This window comes from Oncorhynchus clarkii, chromosome 2 (assembly GCF_045791955.1).
Source record: "Oncorhynchus clarkii lewisi isolate Uvic-CL-2024 chromosome 2, UVic_Ocla_1.0, whole genome shotgun sequence".
Classification (NCBI taxonomy): domain Eukaryota; kingdom Metazoa; phylum Chordata; class Actinopteri; order Salmoniformes; family Salmonidae; genus Oncorhynchus; species Oncorhynchus clarkii.
In genome coordinates, this window is record NC_092148.1 from 13,526,574 (window position 1) to 13,553,453 (window position 26,880).

General features: G+C 39.7%; 1 protein-coding gene across 2 annotated transcripts in view; it reads left to right on the forward strand.

Annotated features, from left to right (window-relative positions):
• The window catches only part of LOC139421928 (eph receptor B6), an 85,399-nt gene extending 58,556 nt beyond the window's left edge, over window positions 1-26,843 (forward strand). Inside the window, exons 7-19 of one of the 2 annotated variants that reach the window (XM_071173067.1) lie at window positions 3,447-3,718; window positions 3,945-4,026; window positions 21,703-21,827; window positions 21,908-22,070; window positions 22,171-22,285; window positions 22,429-22,484; window positions 23,045-23,161; window positions 23,324-23,571; window positions 23,745-23,963; window positions 24,149-24,298; window positions 24,762-24,946; window positions 25,125-25,280; window positions 25,395-26,843. In XM_071173067.1, coding sequence (XP_071029168.1) covers window positions 3,447-3,718; window positions 3,945-4,026; window positions 21,703-21,827; window positions 21,908-22,070; window positions 22,171-22,285; window positions 22,429-22,484; window positions 23,045-23,161; window positions 23,324-23,571; window positions 23,745-23,963; window positions 24,149-24,298; window positions 24,762-24,946; window positions 25,125-25,280; window positions 25,395-25,500 — 1,994 coding nt within the window. In that variant the 3' untranslated portion in view covers window positions 25,501-26,843. The remainder of the gene's footprint in view (window positions 1-3,446; window positions 3,719-3,944; window positions 4,027-21,702; window positions 21,828-21,907; window positions 22,071-22,170; window positions 22,286-22,428; window positions 22,485-23,044; window positions 23,162-23,323; window positions 23,572-23,744; window positions 23,964-24,148; window positions 24,299-24,761; window positions 24,947-25,124; window positions 25,281-25,394) is intronic. The other variant, XM_071173074.1, reaches the window with a different exon arrangement.
• The last annotated feature ends 37 nt before the right edge of the window (window positions 26,844-26,880 follow it).

Consider the following 26,880-nt stretch of genomic DNA (forward strand, 5'->3'; position numbering starts at 1 on the left):
ATTTGTCTGATTGAAAAGCTTTCACCTTTCTTGAGATGATGTAACATATATATTGAGTCATTTAGCCGATGCTTTTACCCAGAGATAAGTATCTACTTCAGCACATATAATATGCACAGTGCCTTCAGAAAGTATTCACACCCCTGACTTATTCCACATGTTGTTGTGTTACAGCCTGAATTCAAAATGGATTCAGTAGATGTTTTTCTCTCGCCCATCTACACACAATACCCCATAACGACAAAAGGAATTTTTGGAAATGTATTGAAAATGAAATACAGAAATATCTCATTTACATAAGTATTCGAACCCCTGAGTCAATGCATGTTAGGAACACATTTGGCAGCAATTACAGCTCAGAGTCTTTGAACACCTGGATTGTACAATATTTGCACATTATTCTTTTTTAAATTCTTCAAGCGCTGTCAAGTTGGTTGTTGATCATCGCTAGACAGACATTTTCAAGTTTTGCCATAGATTTTCAAGCCGATTTATGTCAAAATTGTAACTAGGCCACTCAGGAACATTCACTGTGTTCTTGGTAAGCAACTCCAGTGTTAGAAACACCTTCCTAATATTGAGTTGAACCCCCCTTTGCCCTCAGTACAGCCTCAATTCGTCAGGGCATGGACTCTACAAGATGTCGAAAGCGTTCCACAGGGATGCTGGCCCATGTTGACTCTAATGCTTCCCACAGTTGTAATGTTGGCTGGATATTATTGGGTGGTGAACCATTGTTGGTACACACGGGAAACTGTTAAAGTGTGGAAAAACCCAGCAGCGTTGCAGTTCTTGAAAATGTTTTGCCCATTCACCCTCTGAATGGTACACATACACAATCCATGCATCAATTGTCTCAAGGCTTAAAAATCCTTCTTTACACTGATTGAAGTGGATTTATTAACAAGTGACATCATTGATGTGTTGTGTTGGATTTGCCCCAAACATAACACTTTGTATTCAGGACATAAAGTTGTTTTTTATTGCAGTATTACTTTAGTGCCTTGTTACAAACAGGATGAGTGTTTTACAGTATTACTTTAGTGCCTTGTTACAAACAGGATGCGTGTTTTACAGTATTACTTTAGTGCCTTGTTACAAACAGGATGCGTGTTTTACAGTATTACTTTAGTGCCTTGTTACAAACCGGATTCATGTTTTACAGTATTACTTTAGTGCCTTGTTACAAACAGGATGCATGTTTTACAGTATTACTTTAGTGCCTTGTTACAAACCGGATTCATGTTTTACAGTATTACTTTAGTGCCTTGTTACAAACAGGATGCGTGTTTTACAGTATTACTTCAGTGCCTTGTTACAAACAGGATGCGTGTTTTACAGTATTACTTTAGTGCCTTGTTACAAACAGGATGCGTGTTTTACAGTATTACTTTAGTGCCTTGTTACAAACAGGATTCATGTTTTACAGTATTACTTTAGTGCCTTGTTACAAACAGGATGCGTGTTTTACAGTATTATTTTAGTGCCTTGTTACAAACAGAATGTGTGTTTTACAGTATTACTTTAGTGCCTTGTTACAAACAGGATTCATGTTTTACAGTATTACTTTAGTGCCTTGTTACAAACAGGATGCGTGTTTTACAGTATTACTTTAGTGCCTTGTTACAAACAGAATGTGTGTTTTACAGTATTACTTTAGTGCCTTGTTACAAACAGGATGCGTGTTTTACAGTATTACTTTAGTGCCTTGTTACAAACAGGATTCATGTTTTACAGTATTACTTTAGTGCCTTGTTACAAACAGGATGCGTGTTTTACAGTATTACTTTAGTGCCTTGTTACAAACAGGATTCATGTTTTACAGTATTACTTCAGTGCCTTGTTACAAACCGGATTCATGTTTTACAGTATTACTTTAGTGCCTTGTTACAAACCGGATTCATGTTTTACAGTATTACTTTAGTGCCTTGTTACAAACAGGATGCGTGTTTTACAGTATTACTTTAGTGCCTTGTTACAAACCGGATGCTTGTTTTACAGTATTACTTTAGTGCCTTGTTACAAACCGGATTCATGTTTTACAGTATTACTTTAGTGCCTTGTTACAAACAGGATGCGTGTTTTACAGTATTACTTTAGTGCCTTGTTACAAACCGGATTCATGTTTTACAGTATTACTTTAGTGCCTTGTTACAAACAGGATGCGTGTTTTACAGTATTACTTTAGTGCCTTGTTACAAACAGGATGCGTGTTTTACAGTATTACTTTAGTGCCTTGTTACAAACAGGATGCATGTTTTACAGTATTACTTTAGTGCCTTGTTACAAACAGAATGTGTGTTTTACAGTATTACTTTAGTGCCTTGTTACAAACAGGATGTGTGTTTTACAGTATTACTTTAGTGCCTTGTTACAAACAGGATGCATGTTTTACAGTATTACTTTAGTGCCTTGTTACAAACAGGATGTGTGTTTTACAGTATTACTTTAGTGCCTTGTTACAAACAGGATGCGTGTTTTGGAATATTTGTATTCTGTACAGGTTTCCTTATTTTCACTCTGTCAATTAGATTAGTATTGTGGAGTAACTACAATGTTGTTGATCCATCCTCAGTTCTCCTATCCCAGTCATTAAACTCTGTATCTGTTGTAAAGTCACCATTGGCCTCATGGTAAAAATCCCTGAGTGGTTTCTTTCTTCTCTGGCAGCTGAGTTAGGGAAGAACGCCTGTATTTTGGAATTGTAATTAATACCTTCACCATGCTCAAAGGAATATTCAATATCTGCTTTTTTATTTTTACCCATCTACCAATAGGTTCCCTTCTTTGTGAGACATTGGAAAACCTCCCTGGTCTTTGTGGTTGAATCTGTGTTTGATACTCACTGCTCAACTGATGGACCTTACAGATAATTGTATGTGTAGGGTACAGTGATGAGGTAGTCATTTAGAAACCATGATAAACACTATTATTGCTCACAGAGTCCATTCAACTTATTATGTGACTTGTTAAGAAACATTTTTACTCCTGAACTTATTTAGGCTTGTCATAACAAAGGGGTTGAATATTTATTGACTCAAGACATTCAGCTTTTCATTTTGTATTAATTTGTAAAAATGTCTAAAATCATAATTCAACTTTGACATTATGGGCTCTTGTGTATAGGCCAGTGACTCAATTGTATCTATTTTAAATTATTGCTGAAACACATCAACATGTGGAAAAGGTCAAGGGGTGAACTTTCTGAAGGCACTCATCCCTCTAATTGAGCCTTTTCTTTCCTTCTCTATTTCTCCCTCCCTTACTCTCTCTCCTTCCTTCCCTCTTTCTACCTCCCTTACTCTCTCTCCTTCCTTCCTTCTTTCTCCCTCCCTTACTCTCTCTCCTTCCTTCCCTTCTTATCCATCTCTCGCTTCCTCTCTTCCTAGATTACATTTAAATGATTCGATTATTGTTCACTAACATATATTGTGTCCCCCCCCCAGGCTCTCCCTCTGCTCCGACCTCTGTCTCCTGGGAGTATGAGAGTAGTGATGGTGGGGTGTCTCTGCGCTGGCGCCCTCCAGTGGACATGGGTGGTCGTAGCGAGGTGTGGTATGGGGTGGTGTGTAGGATCTGTCCCTCGGCCACCTTCACCACCCCGGGGGCGTGCTCCTGGTGTGGAGAGGCGGTCACCTTCACCCCATCCCAGACTGGCATCAAGCAGACCAAGGTCACCCTCAACAACCTGCTCACCAGAGTCACCTACCTTATACAGGTATGACTACAACTCCCATGAGTACTAGAGTTAACTATCTCATACAGGTAGAACTAAAACTTCCCTGATCCCTATCCCCTATAGACACTACATTTCCCATCAACTACCTCATACAGGTATAAAACTTGTGCATTAGAGTCACCTACTTCATATAGATACTGGATTAAATGTACATCCACTTAGTTAACCTAACCTTGTCTTACGTTTTCCTGCTGTTGATTGACAGGTGCAAGCAGTCAATGATGTCTCAGCTCTGAGTCCTTTCCCACCTCAATTCACCAGCATCAATTTCACTACTAGCCAATCAGGTGAGAGCATGAGTCAGGCTTAAAGGGCCCTTCTGCCGCTTTTCATCTCCAGCACCAAACCAGTGTCTACATACAGCGTTTCTATGATCTGTGGTTAAAAGGCTTCTCATTAACATCACACTGTAGGATTAAAAGTCATTTTCAAATCCTGCAAGAAGTTTCTCGTGTTGCTCCCCACGTCAACGTGAATCTAATAGTGTTTGAAAATCACTTTATATGTTGTAACTTACGTGTGTGTGTGTGTGTGTGTGTGTGTGTGTGTGTGTGTGTGTGTGTGTGTGTGTGTGTGTGTGTGTGTGTGTGTGTGTGTGTGTGTGTGTGTGTGTGTGTGTGTGTGTGTGTGTGTACTTCATGTCTGTCAGTCTACATCAGTTTCTTTGAGTATGGGTTTCTATCTCTCCCTCTTTTCTGCTCTCCATCTTTTCCGGTCCTGCTCTCTGGACTCGATATCCTGTCAGCTCACATTATGCTCAGAAGAGAGATATAGAGAGGGACGGAGAGAGTTTACAGACAGACAGTATAGACAGACAGTTTATAGACAGACAGAGAGATATAGAGAGGGATGCAGAGAGAGGGAGAGAGTTTACAGACAGACAGTATAGACAGACAGTTTATAGACAGACAGAGAGATATAGAGAGAGATGCAGAGAGAGGGAGAGAGTTTACAGACAGACAGTATAGACAGACAGTTTATAGACAGACAGAGAGATATAGAGAGGGATGCAGAGAGAGGGAGAGAGTTTACAGACAGACAGTTTATAGACAGACAGTTTATAGACAGACAGAGAGATATAGAGAGGGATGCAGAGAGAGGGAGAGAGTTTACAGACAGACAGTTTATAGACAGACAGTTTATAGACAGACAGAGAGATATAGAGAGGGATGCAGAGAGAGGGAGAGAGTTTACAGACAGACAGTATAGACAGACAGTTTATAGACAGACAGAGAGATATAGAGAGGGATGCAGAGAGAGGGAGAGAGTTTACAGACAGACAGTATAGACAGACAGTTTATAGACAGACAGAGAGATATAGAGAGGGATGCAGAGAGAGGGAGAGAGTTTACAGACAGACAGTTTATAGACAGACAGTTTATAGACAGACAGAGAGATATAGAGAGGGATGCAGAGAGAGGGAGAGAGTTTACAGACAGACAGTTTATAGACAGACAGTTTATAGACAGACAGAGAGATATAGAGAGGGATGCAGAGAGAGGGAGAGAGTTTACAGACAGACAGTTTATAGACAGACAGTTTATAGACAGACAGAGAGATATAGAGAGGGATGCAGAGAGAGGGAGAGAGTTTACAGACAGACAGTTTATAGACAGACAGTTTATAGACAGTCAGAGAGATATAGAGAGGGATGCAGAGAGAGGGAGAGAGTTTACAGACAGACAGTTTATAGACAGACAGCTTATAGACAGACAGAGAGATATAGAGAGGGATGCAGAGAGAGGGAGAGAGTTTACAGACAGACAGTTTATAGACAGACAGTTTATAGACAGACAGAGAGATATAGAGAGGGATGCAGAGAGAGGGAGAGAGTTTACAGACAGACAGTTTATAGACAGACAGTTTATAGACAGACAGTTTATAGACAGACAGTTTATAGACAGACAGTTTATAGACAGACAGTTTACAGACAGACAGTTTATAGACAGACAGTTTATAGACAGACAGTTTACAGACAGACAGTTTATAGACAGACAGTTTATAGACAGACAGTTTATAGACAGACAGTTTATAGACAGACAGTTTATAGACAGACAGTTTACAGACAGACAGTTTATAGACAGACAGTTTATAGACAGACAGTTTATAGACAGACAGTTTATAGACAGACAGTTTATAGACAGACAGTTTACAGACAGACAGTTTATAGACAGACAGTTTATAGACAGACAGTTTATAGACAGACAGTTTATAGACAGACAGTTTATAGACAGACAGTTTACAGACAGACAGTTTACAGACAGACAGTTTATAGACAGACAGTTTATAGACAGACAGAGAGATATAGAGAGGGATGCAGAGAGAGGGAGAGAGTTTACAGACAGACAGTTTATAGACAGACAGTTTATAGACAGACAGAGAGATATAGAGAGGGATGCAGAGAGAGGGAGAGAGTTTACAGACAGACAGTTTATAGACAGACAGTTTATAGACAGACAGAGAGATATAGAGAGGGATGCAGAGAGAGGGAGAGAGTTTACAGACAGACAGTTTATAGACAGACAGTTTATAGACAGACAGAGAGATATAGAGAGGGATGCAGAGAGAGGGAGAGAGTTTACAGACAGACAGTTTATAGACAGACAGTTTATAGACAGACAGAGAGATATAGAGAGGGATGCAGAGAGAGGGAGAGAGTTTACAGACAGACAGTTTATAGACAGACAGCTTATAGACAGACAGAGAGATATAGAGAGGGATGCAGAGAGAGGGAGAGAGTTTACAGACAGACAGTTTATAGACAGACAGTTTATAGACAGACAGAGAGATATAGAGAGGGATGCAGAGAGAGGGAGAGAGTTTACAGACAGACAGTTTATAGACAGACAGTTTATAGACAGACAGTTTATAGACAGACAGTTTACAGACAGACAGTTTATAGACAGACAGTTTATAGACAGACAGTTTACAGACAGACAGTTTATAGACAGACAGTTTATAGACAGACAGTTTATAGACAGACAGTTTATAGACAGATAGTTTATAGACAGACAGTTTATAGACAGACAGTTTACAGACAGACAGTTTATAGACAGACAGTTTATAGACAGACAGTTTATAGACAGACAGTTTATAGACAGACAGTTTATAGACAGACAGTTTATAGACAGACAGTTTATAGACAGACAGTTTATAGACAGACAGTTTATAGACAGACAGTTTACAGACAGACAGTTTACAGACAGACAGTATAGACAGACAGTTTATAGACAGACAGAGAGATATAGAGAGGGATGCAGAGAGAGGGAGAGAGTTTACAGACAGACAGTTTATAGACAGACAGTTTATAGACAGACAGAGAGATATAGAGAGGGATGCAGAGAGAGGGAGAGAGTTTACAGACAGACAGTTTATAGACAGACAGTTTATAGACAGACAGTTTATAGACAGACAGTTTACAGACAGACAGTTTACAGACAGACAGTTTATAGACAGACAGTTTATAGACAGACAGAGAGATATAGAGAGGGATGCAGAGAGAGGGAGAGAGTTTACAGACAGACAGTTTATAGACAGACAGTTTATAGACAGACAGAGAGATATAGAGAGGGATGCAGAGAGAGGGAGAGAGTTTACAGAAAGACATTTTATAGACAGACAGTTTACAGACAGACAGAGAGATATAGAGAGGGATGCAGAGAGAGGGAGAGAGTTTACAGACAGCCAGTTTATAGACAGACAGTTTATAGACAGACAGAGAGATATAGAGAGGGATGCAGAGAGAGGGAGAGAGTTTACAGACAGACAGTTTACAGACAGACAGTTTATAGACAGACAGTTTATAGAAAGACAGTTTATAGACAGACAGTTTATAGACAGACAGTTTACAGACAGACAGTTTATAGACAGACAGTTTATTGACAGACAGTTTATAGACAGACAGTTTATAGACAGACAGTTTATAGACAGACAGTTTATAGACAGACAGTTTATAGACAGACAGTATAGACAGATAGTATAGACAGACAGTATAGACAGACAGTTTACAGACAGACAGTATAGACAGACAGTTTACAGACAGACAGTATAGACAGACAGTTTATAGACAGACAGTTTATAGACAGACAGTTTATAGACAGACAGTTTATAGACAGACAGTTTATAGACAGACAGTTTATAGACAGACAGTTTACAGACAGACAGTTTATAGACAGACAGTTTATAGACAGACAGTTTACAGACAGACAGTTTACAGACAGACAGTTTATAGACAGACCGTTTATAGACAGACAGTTTATAGACAGACAGTTTACAGACAGACAGTTTATAGACAGACAGTTTATAGACAGACAGTTTACAGACAGACAGTTTATAGACAGACAGTTTATAGACAGACAGTTTATAGACAGACAGTTTATAGACAGACAGTTTATAGAAAGACAGTTTATAGACAGACAGTTTATAGACAGACAGTTTATAGACAGACAGTTTATAGACAGACAGAGAGATATAGAGAGGGATGCAGAGAGAGGGAGAGAGTTTACAGACAGACAGTTTATAGACAGACAGTTTATAGACAGACAGTTTATAGACAGACAGTTTATAGACAGACAGTTTACAGACAGACAGTTTACAGACAGACAGTTTATAGACAGACAGTTTATAGACAGACAGTTTATAGACAGACAGTTTACAGACAGACAGTTTATAGACAGACAGTTTATAGACAGACAGTTTATAGACAGACAGTTTACAGACAGACAGTTTATAGACAGACAGTTTATAGACAGACAGTTTACAGACAGACAGTTTATAGACAGACAGTTTATAGACAGACAGTTTATAGACAGACAGTTTACAGACAGACAGTTTATAGACAGACAGTTTACAGACAGACAGTTTATAGACAGACAGTTTATAGACAGACAGTTTATAGACAGACAGTTTATAGACAGACAGTTTACAGACAGACAGTTTACAGACAGACAGTTTATAGACAGACAGTTTATAGACAGACAGTTTATAGACAGACAGTTTACAGACAGACAGTTTACAGACAGACAGTTTATAGACAGACAGTTTATAGACAGACAGTTTACAGACAGACAGTTTACAGACAGACAGTATAGACAGACAGTTTATAGACAGACAGTTTATAGACAGACAGTTTATAGACAGACAGTTTACAGACAGACAGTTTACAGACAGACAGTTTATAGACAGAGAGTTTATAGATAGACAGTTTATAGACAGACAGTTTACAGACAGACAGTTTACAGACAGACAGTATAGACAGACAGTTTATAGACAGACAGTTTATAGACAGACAGTTTACAGACAGACAGTTTACAGACAGACAGTTTATAGACAGACAGTTTATAGACAGACAGTTTATAGACAGACAGTTTACAGACAGACAGTTTATAGACAGACAGTTTATAGACAGACAGTTTATAGACAGACAGTTTATAGACAGACAGTATAGACAGACAGTTTACAGACAGACAGTATAGACAGACAGTTTACAGACAGACAGTATAGACAGACAGTTTATAGACAGACAGTTTATAGACAGACAGTTTATAGACAGACAGTTTACAGACAGACAGTTTATAGACAGACAGTTTATAGACAGACAGTTTATAGACAGACAGTTTATAGACAGACAGTTTACAGACAGACAGTTTATAGACAGACAGTTTATAGACAGACAGAGAGATATAGAGAGGGATGCAGAGAGAGGGAGAGAGTTTACAGACAGACAGTTTATAGACAGACAGCTTATAGACAGACAGAGAGATATAGAGAGGGATGCAGAGAGAGGGAGAGAGTTTACAGACAGACAGTTTATAGACAGACAGTTTATAGACAGACAGAGAGATATAGAGAGGGATGCAGAGAGAGGGAGAGAGTTTACAGACAGACAGTTTATAGACAGACAGTTTATAGACAGACAGAGAGATATAGAGAGGGATGCAGAGAGAGGGAGAGAGTTTACAGACAGACAGTTTATAGACAGACAGTTTATAGACAGACAGAGAGATATAGAGAGGGATGCAGAGAGAGGGAGAGAGTTTACAGACAGACAGTTTATAGACAGACAGTTTATAGACAGACAGAGAGATATAGAGAGGGATGCAGAGAGAGGGAGAGAGTTTACAGACAGACAGTTTATAGACAGACAGCTTATAGACAGACAGAGAGATATAGAGAGGGATGCAGAGAGAGGGAGAGAGTTTACAGACAGACAGTTTATAGACAGACAGTTTATAGACAGACAGAGAGATATAGAGAGGGATGCAGAGAGAGGGAGAGAGTTTACAGACAGACAGTTTATAGACAGACAGTTTATAGACAGACAGTTTATAGACAGACAGTTTACAGACAGACAGTTTATAGACAGACAGTTTACAGACAGACAGTTTATAGACAGACAGTTTATAGACAGACAGTTTATAGACAGACAGTTTATAGACAGATAGTTTATAGACAGACAGTTTATAGACAGACAGTTTACAGACAGACAGTTTATAGACAGACAGTTTATAGACAGACAGTTTATAGACAGACAGTTTATAGACAGACAGTTTATAGACAGACAGTTTACAGACAGACAGTTTATAGACAGACAGTTTATAGACAGACAGTTTATAGACAGACAGTTTATAGACAGACAGTTTATAGACAGACAGTTTACAGACAGACAGTTTACAGACAGACAGTTTATAGACAGACAGTTTATAGACAGACAGAGAGATATAGAGAGGGATGCAGAGAGAGGGAGAGAGTTTACAGACAGACAGTTTATAGACAGACAGTTTATAGACAGACAGAGAGATATAGAGAGGGATGCAGAGAGAGGGAGAGAGTTTACAGACAGACAGTTTATAGACAGACAGTTTATAGACAGACAGTTTATAGACAGACAGTTTACAGACAGACAGTTTACAGACAGACAGTTTATAGACAGACAGTTTATAGACAGACAGAGAGATATAGAGAGGGATGCAGAGAGAGGGAGAGAGTTTACAGACAGACAGTTTATAGACAGACAGTTTATAGACAGACAGAGAGATATAGAGAGGGATGCAGAGAGAGGGAGAGAGTTTACAGAAAGACATTTTATAGACAGACAGTTTACAGACAGACAGAGAGATATAGAGAGGGATGCAGAGAGAGGGAGAGAGTTTACAGACAGCCAGTTTATAGACAGACAGTTTATAGACAGACAGAGAGATATAGAGAGGGATGCAGAGAGAGGGAGAGAGTTTACAGACAGACAGTTTACAGACAGACAGTTTATAGACAGACAGTTTATAGAAAGACAGTTTATAGACAGACAGTTTATAGACAGACAGTTTACAGACAGACAGTTTATAGACAGACAGTTTATTGACAGACAGTTTATAGACAGACAGTTTATAGACAGACAGTTTATAGACAGACAGTTTATAGACAGACAGTTTATAGACAGACAGTATAGACAGATAGTATAGACAGACAGTATAGACAGACAGTTTACAGACAGACAGTATAGACAGACAGTTTACAGACAGACAGTATAGACAGACAGTTTATAGACAGACAGTTTATAGACAGACAGTTTATAGACAGACAGTTTATAGACAGACAGTTTATAGACAGACAGTTTATAGACAGACAGTTTACAGACAGACAGTTTATAGACAGACAGTTTATAGACAGACAGTTTACAGACAGACAGTTTACAGACAGACAGTTTATAGACAGACCGTTTATAGACAGACAGTTTATAGACAGACAGTTTACAGACAGACAGTGTATAGACAGACAGTTTATAGACAGACAGTTTACAGACAGACAGTTTATAGACAGACAGTTTATAGACAGACAGTTTATAGACAGACAGTTTATAGACAGACAGTTTACAGACAGACAGTTTATAGAAAGACAGTTTATAGACAGACAGTTTATAGACAGACAGTTTATAGACAGACAGTTTATAGACAGACAGAGAGATATAGAGAGGGATGCAGAGAGAGGGAGAGAGTTTACAGACAGACAGTTTATAGACAGACAGTTTATAGACAGACAGTTTATAGACAGACAGTTTATAGACAGACAGTTTACAGACAGACAGTTTACAGACAGACAGTTTATAGACAGACAGTTTATAGACAGACAGTTTATAGACAGACAGTTTACAGACAGACAGTTTATAGACAGACAGTTTATAGACAGACAGTTTATAGACAGACAGTTTACAGACAGACAGTTTATAGACAGACAGTTTATAGACAGACAGTTTACAGACAGACAGTTTATAGACAGACAGTTTATAGACAGACAGTTTATAGACAGACAGTTTACAGACAGACAGTTTATAGACAGACAGTTTACAGACAGACAGTTTATAGACAGACAGTTTATAGACAGACAGTTTATAGACAGACAGTTTATAGACAGACAGTTTATAGACAGACAGTTTACAGACAGACAGTTTACAGACAGACAGTTTATAGACAGACAGTTTATAGACAGACAGTTTATAGACAGACAGTTTACAGACAGACAGTTTACAGACAGACAGTTTATAGACAGACAGTTTATAGACAGACAGTTTACAGACAGACAGTTTACAGACAGACAGTATAGACAGACAGTTTATAGACAGACAGTTTATAGACAGACAGTTTATAGACAGACAGTTTACAGACAGACAGTTTACAGACAGACAGTTTATAGACAGAGAGTTTATAGATAGACAGTTTATAGACAGACAGTTTACAGACAGACAGTTTACAGACAGACAGTATAGACAGACAGTTTATAGACAGACAGTTTATAGACAGACAGTTTACAGACAGACAGTTTACAGACAGACAGTTTATAGACAGACAGTTTATAGACAGACAGTTTATAGACAGACAGTTTACAGACAGACAGTTTATAGACAGACAGTTTATAGACAGACAGTTTATAGACAGACAGTTTATAGACAGACAGTATAGACAGACAGTTTACAGACAGACAGTATAGACAGACAGTTTACAGACAGACAGTATAGACAGACAGTTTATAGACAGACAGTTTATAGACAGACAGTTTATAGACAGACAGTTTACAGACAGACAGTTTATAGACAGACAGTTTATAGACAGACAGTTTATAGACAGACAGTTTATAGACAGACAGTTTACAGACAGACAGTTTATAGACAGACAGTTTATAGACAGACAGTTTATAGACAGACAGTTTACAGACAGACAGTTTATAGACAGACAGTTTATAGACAGACAGTTTACAGACAGACAGTTTACAGACAGACAGTTTATAGACAGACAGTTTATAGACAGACAGTTTACAGACAGACAGTTTATAGACAGACAGTTTATAGACAGACAGTTTACAGACAGACAGTTTATAGACAGACAGTTTATAGACAGATAGTTTATAGACAGACAGTTTATAGACAGACAGTTTACAGACAGACAGTTTACAGACAGACAGTTTATAGACAGACAGTTTATAGACAGACAGTTTATAGACAGACAGTTTATAGACAGACAGTTTACAGACAGACAGTTTACAGACAGACAGTTTATAGACAGACAGTTTATAGACAGACAGTTTACAGACAGACAGTTTACAGACAGACAGTATAGACAGACAGTTTATAGACAGACAGTTTATAGACAGACAGTTTATAGACAGACAGTTTACAGACAGACAGTTTACAGACAGACAGTTTATAGACAGAGAGTTTATAGACAGACAGTTTATAGACAGACAGTTTACAGACAGACAGTTTACAGACAGACAGTATAGACAGACAGTTTATAGACAGACAGTTTATAGACAGACAGTTTATAGACAGACAGTTTACAGACAGACAGTTTACAGACAGACAGTTTATAGACAGACAGTTTATAGACAGACAGTTTACAGACAGACAGTTTATAGACAGACAGTTTATAGACAGACAGTTTATAGACAGACAGTTTATAGACAGACAGTATAGACAGACAGTATAGACAGATAGTTTACAGACAGACAGTATAGACAGACAGTTTACAGACAGACAGTATAGACAGACAGTTTATAGACAGACAGTTTATAGACAGACAGTTTATATACAGACAGTTTACAGACAGACAGTTTATAGACAGACAGTTTATAGACAGACAGTTTATAGACAGACAGTTTATAGACAGACAGTTTACAGACAGACAGTTTATAGACAGACAGTTTATAGACAGACAGTTTATAGACAGACAGTTTATAGACAGACAGTTTACAGACAGACAGTTTACAGACAGACAGTTTATAGACAGACAGTTTATAGACAGACAGTTTATAGACAGACAGTTTATAGACAGACAGTTTACAGACAGACAGTTTACAGACAGACAGTTTATAGACAGACAGTTTATAGACAGACAGTTTATAGACAGACAGTTTACAGACAGACAGTTTATAGACAGACAGTTTATAGACAGACAGTTTATAGACAGACAGTTTACAGACAGACAGTTTATAGACATACAGTTTATAGACAGACAGTTTATAGACAGACAGTTTATAGACAGACAGTTTATAGACAGACAGTTTATAGACAGACAGTTTACAGACAGACAGTTTACAGACAGACAGTATAGACAGACAGTTTATAGACAGACAGTTTATAGACAGACAGTTTATAGACAGACAGTTTACAGACAGACAGTTTACAGACAGACAGTTTATAGACAGACAGTTTATAGACAGACAGTTTATAGACAGACAGTTTACAGACAGACAGTTTACAGACAGACAGTATAGACAGACAGTTTATAGACAGACAGTTTATAGACAGACAGTTTATAGACAGACAGTTTATAGACAGACAGTTTACAGACAGACAGTTTATAGACAGACAGTTTATAGACAGACAGTTTATAGACAGACAGTTTATAGACAGACAGTTTATAGACAGACAGTTTATAGACAGACAGTTTACAGACAGACAGTTTACAGACAGACAGTTTATAGAAAGACAGTTTATAGACAGACAGTTTATAGACAGACAGTTTACAGACAGACAGTTTATAGACAGACAGTTTATTGACAGACAGTTTATAGACAGACAGTTTATAGACAGACAGTTTATAGACAGACAGTTTATAGACAGACAGTTTATAGACAGACAGTATAGACAGATAGTATAGACAGACAGTATAGACAGACAGTTTACAGACAGACAGTATAGACAGACAGTTTACAGACAGACAGTATAGACAGACAGTTTATAGACAGACAGTTTATAGACAGACAGTTTATAGACAGACAGTTTATAGACAGACAGTTTATAGACAGACAGTTTATAGACAGACAGTTTATAGACAGACAGTTTACAGACAGACAGTTTATAGACAGACAGTTTATAGACAGACAGTTTACAGACAGACAGTTTACAGACAGACAGTTTATAGACAGACCGTTTATAGACAGACAGTTTATAGACAGACAGTTTACAGACAGACAGTTTATAGACAGACAGTTTATAGACAGACAGTTTACAGACAGACAGTTTATAGACAGACAGTTTATAGACAGACAGTTTATAGACAGACAGTTTATAGACAGACAGTTTACAGACAGACAGTTTATAGAAAGACAGTTTATAGACAGACAGTTTATAGACAGACAGTTTATAGACAGACAGTTTATAGACAGACAGAGAGATATAGAGAGGGATGCAGAGAGAGGGAGAGAGTTTACAGACAGACAGTTTATAGACAGACAGTTTATAGACAGACAGTTTATAGACAGACAGTTTATAGACAGACAGTTTACAGACAGACAGTTTACAGACAGACAGTTTATAGACAGACAGTTTATAGACAGACAGTTTATAGACAGACAGTTTACAGACAGACAGTTTATAGACAGACAGTTTATAGACAGACAGTTTATAGACAGACAGTTTACAGACAGACAGTTTATAGACAGACAGTTTATAGACAGACAGTTTACAGACAGACAGTTTATAGACAGACAGTTTATAGACAGACAGTTTATAGACAGACAGTTTATAGACAGACAGTTTACAGACAGACAGTTTATAGACAGACAGTTTACAGACAGACAGTTTATAGACAGACAGTTTATAGACAGACAGTTTATAGACAGACAGTTTATAGACAGACAGTTTACAGACAGACAGTTTACAGACAGACAGTTTATAGACAGACAGTTTATAGACAGACAGTTTATAGACAGACAGTTTACAGACAGACAGTTTACAGACAGACAGTTTATAGACAGACAGTTTATAGACAGACAGTTTACAGACAGACAGTTTACAGACAGACAGTATAGACAGACAGTTTATAGACAGACAGTTTATAGACAGACAGTTTATAGACAGACAGTTTACAGACAGACAGTTTACAGACAGACAGTTTATAGACAGAGAGTTTATAGATAGACAGTTTATAGACAGACAGTTTACAGACAGACAGTTTACAGACAGACAGTATAGACAGACAGTTTATAGACAGACAGTTTATAGACAGACAGTTTATAGACAGACAGTTTACAGACAGACAGTTTACAGACAGACAGTTTATAGACAGACAGTTTATAGACAGACAGTTTATAGACAGACAGTTTACAGACAGACAGTTTATAGACAGACAGTTTATAGACAGACAGTTTATAGACAGACAGTATAGACAGACAGTTTACAGACAGACAGTATAGACAGACAGTTTACAGACAGACAGTATAGACAGACAGTTTATAGACAGACAGTTTATAGACAGACAGTTTATAGACAGACAGTTTACAGACAGACAGTTTATAGACAGACAGTTTATAGACAGACAGTTTATAGACAGACAGTTTATAGACAGACAGTTTACAGACAGACAGTTTATAGACAGACAGTTTATAGACAGACAGTTTATAGACAGACAGTTTATAGACAGACAGTTTACAGACAGACAGTTTATAGACAGACAGTTTATAGACAGACAGTTTACAGACAGACAGTTTACAGACAGACAGTTTATAGACAGACAGTTTATAGACAGACAGTTTACAGACAGACAGTTTATAGACAGACAGTTTATAGACAGACAGTTTACAGACAGACAGTTTATAGACAGACAGTTTATAGACAGATAGTTTATAGACAGACAGTTTATAGACAGACAGTTTACAGACAGACAGTTTACAGACAGACAGTTTATAGACAGACAGTTTATAGACAGACAGTTTATAGACAGACAGTTTATAGACAGACAGTTTACAGACAGACAGTTTACAGACAGACAGTTTATAGACAGACAGTTTATAGACAGACAGTTTACAGACAGACAGTTTACAGACAGACAGTATAGACAGACAGTTTATAGACAGACAGTTTATAGACAGACAGTTTATAGACAGACAGTTTACAGACAGACAGTTTACAGACAGACAGTTTATAGACAGAGAGTTTATAGACAGACAGTTTATAGACAGACAGTTTACAGACAGACAGTTTACAGACAGACAGTATAGACAGACAGTTTATAGACAGACAGTTTATAGACAGACAGTTTATAGACAGACAGTTTATAGACAGACAGTTTACAGACAGACAGTTTACAGACAGACAGTTTATAGACAGACAGTTTATAGACAGACAGTTTATAGACAGACAGTTTACAGACAGACAGTTTATAGACAGACAGTTTATAGACAGACAGTTTATAGACAGACAGTTTATAGACAGACAGTTTATAGACAGACAGTATAGACAGACAGTATAGACAGATAGTTTACAGACAGACAGTATAGACAGACAGTTTACAGACAGACAGTATAGACAGACAGTTTATAGACAGACAGTTTATAGACAGACAGTTTATATACAGACAGTTTACAGACAGACAGTTTATAGACAGACAGTTTATAGACAGACAGTTTATAGACAGACAGTTTATAGACAGACAGTTTACAGACAGACAGTTTATAGACAGTCAGTTTATAGACAGACAGTTTATAGACAGACAGTTTATAGACAGACAGTTTACAGACAGACAGTTTACAGACAGACAGTTTATAGACAGACAGTTTATAGACAGACAGTTTATAGACAGACAGTTTATAGACAGACAGTTTACAGACAGACAGTTTACAGACAGACAGTTTATAGACAGACAGTTTATAGACAGACAGTTTATAGACAGACAGTTTACAGACAGACAGTTTACAGACAGACAGTTTATAGACAGACAGTTTATAGACAGACAGTTTACAGACAGACAGTTTATAGACATACAGTTTATAGACAGACAGTTTATAGACAGACAGTTTATAGACAGACAGTTTATAGACAGACAGTTTATAGACAGACAGTTTACAGACAGACAGTTTACAGACAGACAGTATAGACAGACAGTTTATAGACAGACAGTTTATAGACAGACAGTTTATAGACAGACAGTTTATAGACAGACAGTTTACAGACAGACAGTTTACAGACAGACAGTTTATAGACAGACAGTTTATAGACAGACAGTTTATAGACAGACAGTTTACAGACAGACAGTTTACAGACAGACAGTATAGACAGACAGTTTATAGACAGACAGTTTATAGACAGACAGTTTATAGACAGACAGTTTATAGACAGACAGTTTACAGACAGACAGTTTATAGACAGACAGTTTATAGACAGACAGTTTATAGACAGACAGTTTATAGACAGACAGTTTATAGACAGACAGTTTACAGACAGACAGTTTACAGACAGACAGTTTATAGACAGACAGTTTATAGACAGACAGTTTATAGACAGACAGTTTACAGACAGACAGTTTACAGACAGACAGTATAGACAGACAGTTTATAGACAGACAGTTTATAGACAGACAGTTTATAGACAGACAGTTTATAGACAGACAGTTTATAGACAGACAGTTTATAGACAGACAGTTTACAGACAGACAGTTTATAGACAGACAGTTTATAGACAGACAGTTTATAGACAGACAGTTTATAGACAGACAGTTTATAGAAAGACAGTTTATAGACAGACAGAGAGTTTACAGACAGACAGTTTACAGACAGACAGTTTATAGACAGACAGAGAGTTTACAGACAGACAGTTTATAGACAGACAGTTTATAGACAGACAGAGAGTTTACAGACAGACAGTTTATAGACAGACAGTTTATAGACAGACAGTTTATAGACAGACAGTTTATAGACAGACAGAGAGTTTACAGACAGACAGTTTACAGACAGACAGTTTATAGACAGACAGAGAGTTTACAGACAGACAGTTTATAGACAGACAGTTTATAGACAGACAGAGAGTTTATAGACAGACAGTTTATAGACAGACAGACAGTTTATAGACAGACAGTTTATAGACAGACAGTTTATAGACAGACAGTTTATAGACAGACAGACAGTTTATAGACAGACAGTTTATAGACAGACAGTTTATAGACAGACAGTTTATAGACAGACAGACAGTTTATAGACAGACAGTTTATAGACAGACAGTTTATAGACAGACAGTTTATAGACAGACAGACAGTTTATAGACAGACAGTTTATAGACAGACAGTTTATAGACAGACAGTTTATAGACAGACAGTTTATAGACAGACAGACAGTTTATAGACAGACAGACAGTTTATAGACAGACAGACAGTTTATAGACAGACAGTTTATAGACAGACAGACAGTTTATAGACAGACAGTATAGACAGACAGTTTATAGACAGACAGTTTATAGACAGACAGTTTATAGACAGACAGACAGTTTATAGACAGACAGTTTATAGACAGACAGTTTATAGACAGACAGACAGTTTATAGACAGACAGTATAGACAGACAGTTTATAGACAGACAGTTTATAGACAGACAGTTTATAGACAGACAGTTTATAGACAGACAGTTTATAGACAGACAGTTTATAGACAGACAGACAGTTTATAGACAGACAGTTTATAGACAGACAGTTTATAGACAGACAGACAGTTTATAGACAGACAGTTTATAGACAGACAGTTTATAGACAGACAGACAGTTTATAGACAGACAGTTTATAGACAGACAGTTTATAGACAGACAGTTTATAGACAGACAGACAGTTTATAGACAGACAGTATAGACAGACAGTTTATAGACAGACAGTTTATAGACAAACAGACAGTTTATAGACAGACAGTTTATAGACAGACAGTTTATAGACAGACAGACAGTTTATAGACAGACAGTTTATAGACAGACAGACAGTTTATAGACAGACAGTTTATAGACAGACAGTTTATAGACAGACAGACAGTTTATAGACAGACAGTTTATAGACAGACAGTTTATAGACAGACAGTTTATAGACAGACAGACAGTTTATAGACAGACAGTATAGACAGACAGTTTATAGACAGACAGTTTATAGACAAACAGACAGTTTATAGACAGACAGTTTATAGACAGACAGTTTATAGACAGACAGACAGTTTATAGACAGACAGTTTATAGACAGACAGTTTATAGACAGACAGTTTATAGACAGACAGTTTATAGACAGACAGACAGTTTATAGACAGACAGTATAGACAGACAGTTTATAGACAGACAGAGAGAAACTTGTAACTTTTTATTTAGCTATTTTCCTCCTTTTGAAAATAAATAATTTCTAATAGCCAATTAGATTTGAACAAATAACATTTTGAAGCCCCCATACGGCCAGAGATCTGCTAATAATAATGGTATTATTAGGTTGTTATAACCTCTGTGTTGCCTTCTGTGAGTTAGAGAAAGCATTTGGGGTGGTGAAATGACAGGAATTCTAATAGATACACAGCTAAGTCTGGCAGGCAAGTCCATACCACAGATAGAACAATGAGACCGATTTTTCAATGGATGTGTAAATGTGAAGCATCTGGTTGGCGTTTCAACTCACTACCAAATATGGTGATCAGAGGAAGCCCAGTTGGCGACATTCTGCTCATTTTCTCATTGATTAAACATTTGATCTCCATACAGTTTTCTGTTTCCAAAACTATAATCTGTAACAAACAGAATGGGCTGCGTTTTTTATACTTTACCCTTTGCCAACGTTTCTAAAAATGTTGTTGTTTAGGAGGAGTGCAAGGGCTTATTGAGTTATTGGAGACGGGCACTTCATAGTAGGCGTTCCCAAATTAATTAATTCATTGTATTTTTTATTTAACTAGGCAAGTCAGTTAAGAACAAATTCTTATTTACAATGACGGCCTACCAGAAGGCAAAAGACATCCTATGGCGACGGGGCCTGGGATTAAAATAAAAAAATATAGGACAAAACACACATCATGACAAGAGAGACACCACAATACTACATAAAGAGAGACCTAAGACAACAACATAGCAAGGCAGCAACACATGACAACACAGCATGGTAGCAACACAACATGACAACAACATGATAGCAACACAACATGGTAGCAACACAACATGACAACAACATGATAGCAACACAACATGGTAGCAACACAACATGGTAGCAACACAACATGACAACAACATGATAGCAACACAACATGGTAGCAACACAACATGGTAGCAACACAACATGACAACAACATGATAGCAACACAACATGGTAGCAACACAACATGACAACAACATGATAGCAACACAACATGGTAGCGGCACAAAAATGCTAGAACGCTCCAATAGGATCTCACTAGCTTGTGCTTAGCTCTGCCCACCTCCTTGCTTGTTCTTCCCACTATGATTCATTTTCTCCCATTGGAAACAACAGGCTCTGGTCTATCTTGGGTCAGTTATACAAGTCTTTGGCCATACAGCACTCTACAGAGCTGGCTCATTCACTAGTCTGTGTCATGCTGCCCCCATCTGGTCACTACAGAAATTACATGATCTGGCAAGGCCAGCTTATGTTTTCCCTCCAGTTCCTCTTTCTTCCTCCCTCTTCTTTACAAAACTCATACATCTCTCTCACCGTCTCTCTCTCTCTCTCTCTCCTAGTGCCCTCTCCGGTCCCTAGCCTGCACCAGTTGAGTCGAGCCCCAGACTCCATCACCCTGTCCTGGCCACAGCCTGACAGACCCAATGGAGACATACTGGAGTACCAGCTCAGATACTACGACAAGGTATAGGCTACACACATGCATGTAGACACAAGTACATACACCCAGAGACTGAACCATCCCTCCCTCCCCCTCTCTCCCAGGGTTCAGATGAGGACAGTGCAGTGAGTGTGTTCAGTGAGACCAACACAGTGACCGTCAACTATCTGGCTCCCGGCTCCATCTACGCCTTCCAGATCCGGGCCCGCAACGAGAGAGGCTATGGCCCCTACAGTCATACTATCTACTTCACTACATTGGCTCTGGGTAACTCACACACAAATGCACGCACCACACACACACTCACATACACACAGTCAAACACACCCTCTAAATTGCTCTCTGCTTCTCACTTTTTCTTTTTCAGAGGGGAGTTCTAAGCAGATCCAGAATCGGCTCCCTCTATTGGTTGGTTCTGTGATGGGCGGGGCAGCCTTCCTCCTGGTCGTTGTGGCGATAGTGGTCGTTTTTGTGTTCCGCAGGTGAGTGGGTCCTTTACTCCTATCCACACATACATGATCATGTCATTCATACACACACACACACACACACACACACACACACACACACACACACACACACACAGTGCAATGTTCTGAAACACTGGTTTGTTGTCTTTACTCAGTAAGAGGAGGGAGAGCCCCTACAGTGACAGACTCCAGAGGTACATCAGCCACAAAGGTGAGTCAGGGTGTATGATGGCTATTATTACCATTCTGTCTGTAATATTCTCAGCTGCACATACAGTATATGCTACTTCTATGGTGTTGTTGACATGTTGGTGCAGAGGATGCCTCTGCACTGTGTTATAGAGGAGAATGGAAGTAGTGACCGTGTCTAATGCCCATTACCATCATAACCCCAAGGGCTTGTGGGAGAAAGGGGGGGAGAGGGGAGGGAAAGACAGAGAAGAAGAGAGAGTGACAGCATGAGACATCTGTAGAGAGACAGCAAGAAAAAGACGTGGGCAATGAAAGGGAGAGGGATAAGGAGGGAGAAAGATGAGGAGAGGAAGAAATACATGTTCTGCTTGTACAAACGCAGCATGTTTTTATTGAGGGTGCCATTATCCCTCTGGGCTCAGTGTTCTGCCATCACGCAGCATGTCACGCAGCATGGCTTGACCCAGACATGTCCAAGTCTAGGGCCAAATACTGTACATCAACACACTCCACAGGCCCTATTTTGTTATTGTTCTGGTTCACTACAGCCATCCCTGCTCTGTGTGTTCCCTCTGTCAGGGGGGGTGAAGTACTACGTAGACCCTTCCACCTATGAGGACCCCAGTGAGGCGGTCAAGGAGTTTGCCCGTGAGATCGACCCCTCTCACCTTAAGATAGAAGAAGTGATTGGTGCAGGTAGGAGTCCTGGTTTGATCCATGCTTACAGGGATAGTTCTGTAAAAAGCTTGTCAGGTGTTTTCATAGCTCATAAGTTGGGCCAGGAGTCAAGCTGGGTCCAAACTCAACTCATAATATCTCTGTCTCTCTCTCTCCCACCCTTTCCCCCACCCCCTCCAGCCCAGTTTGGGGAGGTGTCTCGGGGGCGCTACCGGCCCCTGGGTCGTAGGGAGGTGCTGGTGGCGGTGAAGACGCTGCGCTGGGGCGTGACAGACAGAGAGAAGGCAGTGTTTATGACCGAGGCGGGGGTGCTGGGACAGTTTGACCACCCCAACGTGCTGAAGCTGGAGGGGGTGGTCACCCACAACCCACCAGAGAGGATCATCACTGAGTTCATGGAGAATGGACCACTAGATGCCTTCCTCAGGGTGAGAGCTACAACAGCTACACCATGTTAGACAAAGAACTACAACTCCCATCTACACAACGTGTGTACACAATAACTAACTCCTCAGGGTGAGACTGAGAAAACAGTACATTATATTACAATAACTGACAATAATCTATCTCTCTCTATTTCTCCATCTCTCTCACTCCCCAGGAGAATGAGGACCAGTTCAGTGTTCTCCAGCTGGTAGGGATGGTGAGGGGTGTTGGGGCTGGGATGAGGTACCTCTCTGAGAGGAACTTTGTCCACCGGGACCTGGCTGCCAGGAACGTGCTGGTCAACTCTAACCTGGTGTGTAAGGTGTCTGACTTTGGGCTGTCGCGCCTCATGAGGGGTCTGGACCATAACATGCCCACCTACACTGCCTCACTGGTACATGCTGCTGGGAAATTGAGTTTTCCTGTTGATATGCTTCTGTGTTTGTTTAATGATGATTAGTCTTGTATTTCCACTCTAAAAGACTACTTATGTTAATAGAAGATCACAACATTCACAGTCCTCAACCACTCATCCCTCTCTCTCCTCTCTCAACCACTCTTCCCTCTCTCTCCTCTCAGGGCAGTAAGATTCCTGTCAGGTGGACAGCCCCGGAGGCCTTCCAGCATCGCAAGTTCAGCTCAGCTAGTGATGTCTGGAGCTTCGGAGTGCTCATGTGGGAAGTGATGTCATATGGCGAGCGGCCATACTGGGACATGAGCAATCAGGAAGTGAGTTGTGGGAGGGTTAAGCGAGAGCCAAACAGTGACTAAACCCACTGACAGCTGAACAGAATAGTTAATAATCTCTAAGTCCCTCTGTACTGATGGGACCTCTCTATATAGGGCAGCTTGTTAACATCCAGATGGTTACTAATACCCTTCCTCCTTCTTTCTCTCTCTCCCCCTCCCCCCCCCCCCCCCCCCCGCTCTCTCTGCCTCCCCCCCTCTCTCTCTCCCCTCTCTCTGCCTCTCTCTCTCCCCCCTCTCTCTGCCTCTCTCTCTCCCCCCTCTCCCTGCCTCTCTCTCCCCCTCTCTCTCTCTCTCTCTCTCTCTCTCTCTCTCTCCCCCTCTCTCTCTCTCCTTGCTCTTCCTCCCTTCGCCACTCTCTCTCCCTTTGCCTCTCTCCCTCTCCCTGCCCCTGTCCCTCTTCTCCCCTCCCCTACCTTCTCTCTCTTCCCTCCCTATAATACAGGTAATGAAGGCGGTAGCAGACCAGTACCGTCTCCCAGCCCCCCATAACTGTCCTCCAGCTCTCCACTCCTTGATGCTGCAGTGTTGGCAGGCTGAGAGGGGCGACCGGCTAGGCTTCGACTCCCTCCTCTCCTCCCTGGACAGGCTCATACGACACCCTGCCTCCCTCAAGGCAGAGCAACCCCGGTTAGACTACACCTCCCATCTGCCTTTTCTTCCATATTTTACACAGCAGACGTAATGGATCACATTCACAAACAGTGATCTTAGGAGAGCATGTATTACGTTATCATGTAAATGTATTGAATCATTGCTATGTTAGGCCAATCATTTTCGATCTCAATCTTTCCCTCTCCAACTCAAGCTCCACCCAGCCACTGCTAAGCCCCACCCCCACAGATCTGTCGTCGGTGGCGACGGTCAGTGAGTGGCTGACAGCGTTGAGGATGGACAGGTATAAGGACCAGTTTGAGAGGGCACATCTGGACACACTGGACCGAGTCAGCAGGCTAACTATGGAGTGAGTCCTGGGCTTCCATTTCAATATCAATAAAGTTATTTCCATAAAATGCTAATCATGCTTTTATAAGCAATGGATACTTTTCTGAACTCTCTCCTTCTCTCCTTCCCTCAGGGATGTGCAGAACCTGGGGGTGAACCTGTTGGGACACCAGAAGAAGATCACCAATGCAGCCCAGCAGCTCAGAACTCACCTCACCCAGGGTCAGGTGGAGGTCTAGAACCCACCTATCACCTGAGAGCTTCACAGGAAGTAACAGAGAGGTGCACTATTGGAGCTGTAGTCCAAGGCAATGTAAGATCTGGGAGGATAGTTGCTGAGGAGGAACAGGAAGATTTGAAGGGGAAAAGAATGTGAAAAAATGTGTTTTATTTCACTTGTTTGCTGTTGTTACCAACTCTCTCTTTGCCAGTCTCTACTTCTCTCTTCCTCATCTCTTTCTCTCACTCCTCCCACGTTGTCTCACTACTGTCCCTCCCTCTTTCACTCGTGTCACCACCCTCAATAAATGAAAACAGTGAAAATTTCATTTTTACCCAAACATAGGGATCTCCCGTCACAAGCAATTGCATAGACAATCAAAACTGATTTTACTGATTAATGCTGACATCATGAACACTGTTCATGATTATTTGTTAAGCTACATCACATCATCTGTACTGAAATCAGAAAATGGCAACCCTTGTTGACTAAACATTAGCCAATGGTTTTTCCCCATCAGTCACTAGCCTGGTCACTTTTATGGGGATTATTCCATTAGACTCAAGAAATGGGGTTGTAGTTTACGTCGTGGCAGAATGGAGTCACCCACCATTGAGCAGCACCCCCCTCTGTGTATATTTCACAGTTCACATTCAATTTTTATAGATAAAGTCACTGGGTCATTTGAGTATTGTGAATGTGAAATGGTTTAACTGGACTATGTGTGATCTGATTGCCCATCGAAGTAAGGAAGGCGATGATATGCTTTGTGAGTATTCTGGGTCTGTTTGTGTTAATGTTCATGTGTGTATGCTGTATGAGGAGTGTGTCTGTGCGCGTGCGTGAAGAAATCCCCATCAACTGAGGAGGGTCACCATTCTGTGTCGCTCCTCCTTGAACTATCCGCTAGCAAAATCACACAGTTTCCCTTTAACAATAAATTCATAGCACTTAGAGTACAATAAAACATATCAACATTTGTAACATGACAGTTTAATTCACACAGTAACATTCATTTCATCCATCTTCACACCTCCAATGGTGTCCACACTCCCAGGGTTCTGGAGGAACGTCCCTCCCTGAAGAAAGCCTCAGATAAGGTGTGTTCGACCCCTTTGACAACCCACAGATTGTCAGCCTTCAAACAGTGTCATAAATCGGGATTGTGTGTGTGTGTGTGTGTGTGTGTGTGTGTGTGTGTGTGTGTGTGTGTGTGTGTGTGTGTGTGTGTGTGTGTGTGTGTGTGTGTGTGTGTGTGTGTGTGTGTATGCACTTGAGTAAGTGTGTTTATTTTTATGTCTTCACCACTATTCCACTATTGTGCAAATTTGTAAAATAAAGAATATGATTTTATTTAAATCACTGCATGTGTTAAATCTGTTATGTGTCTTATGCATAA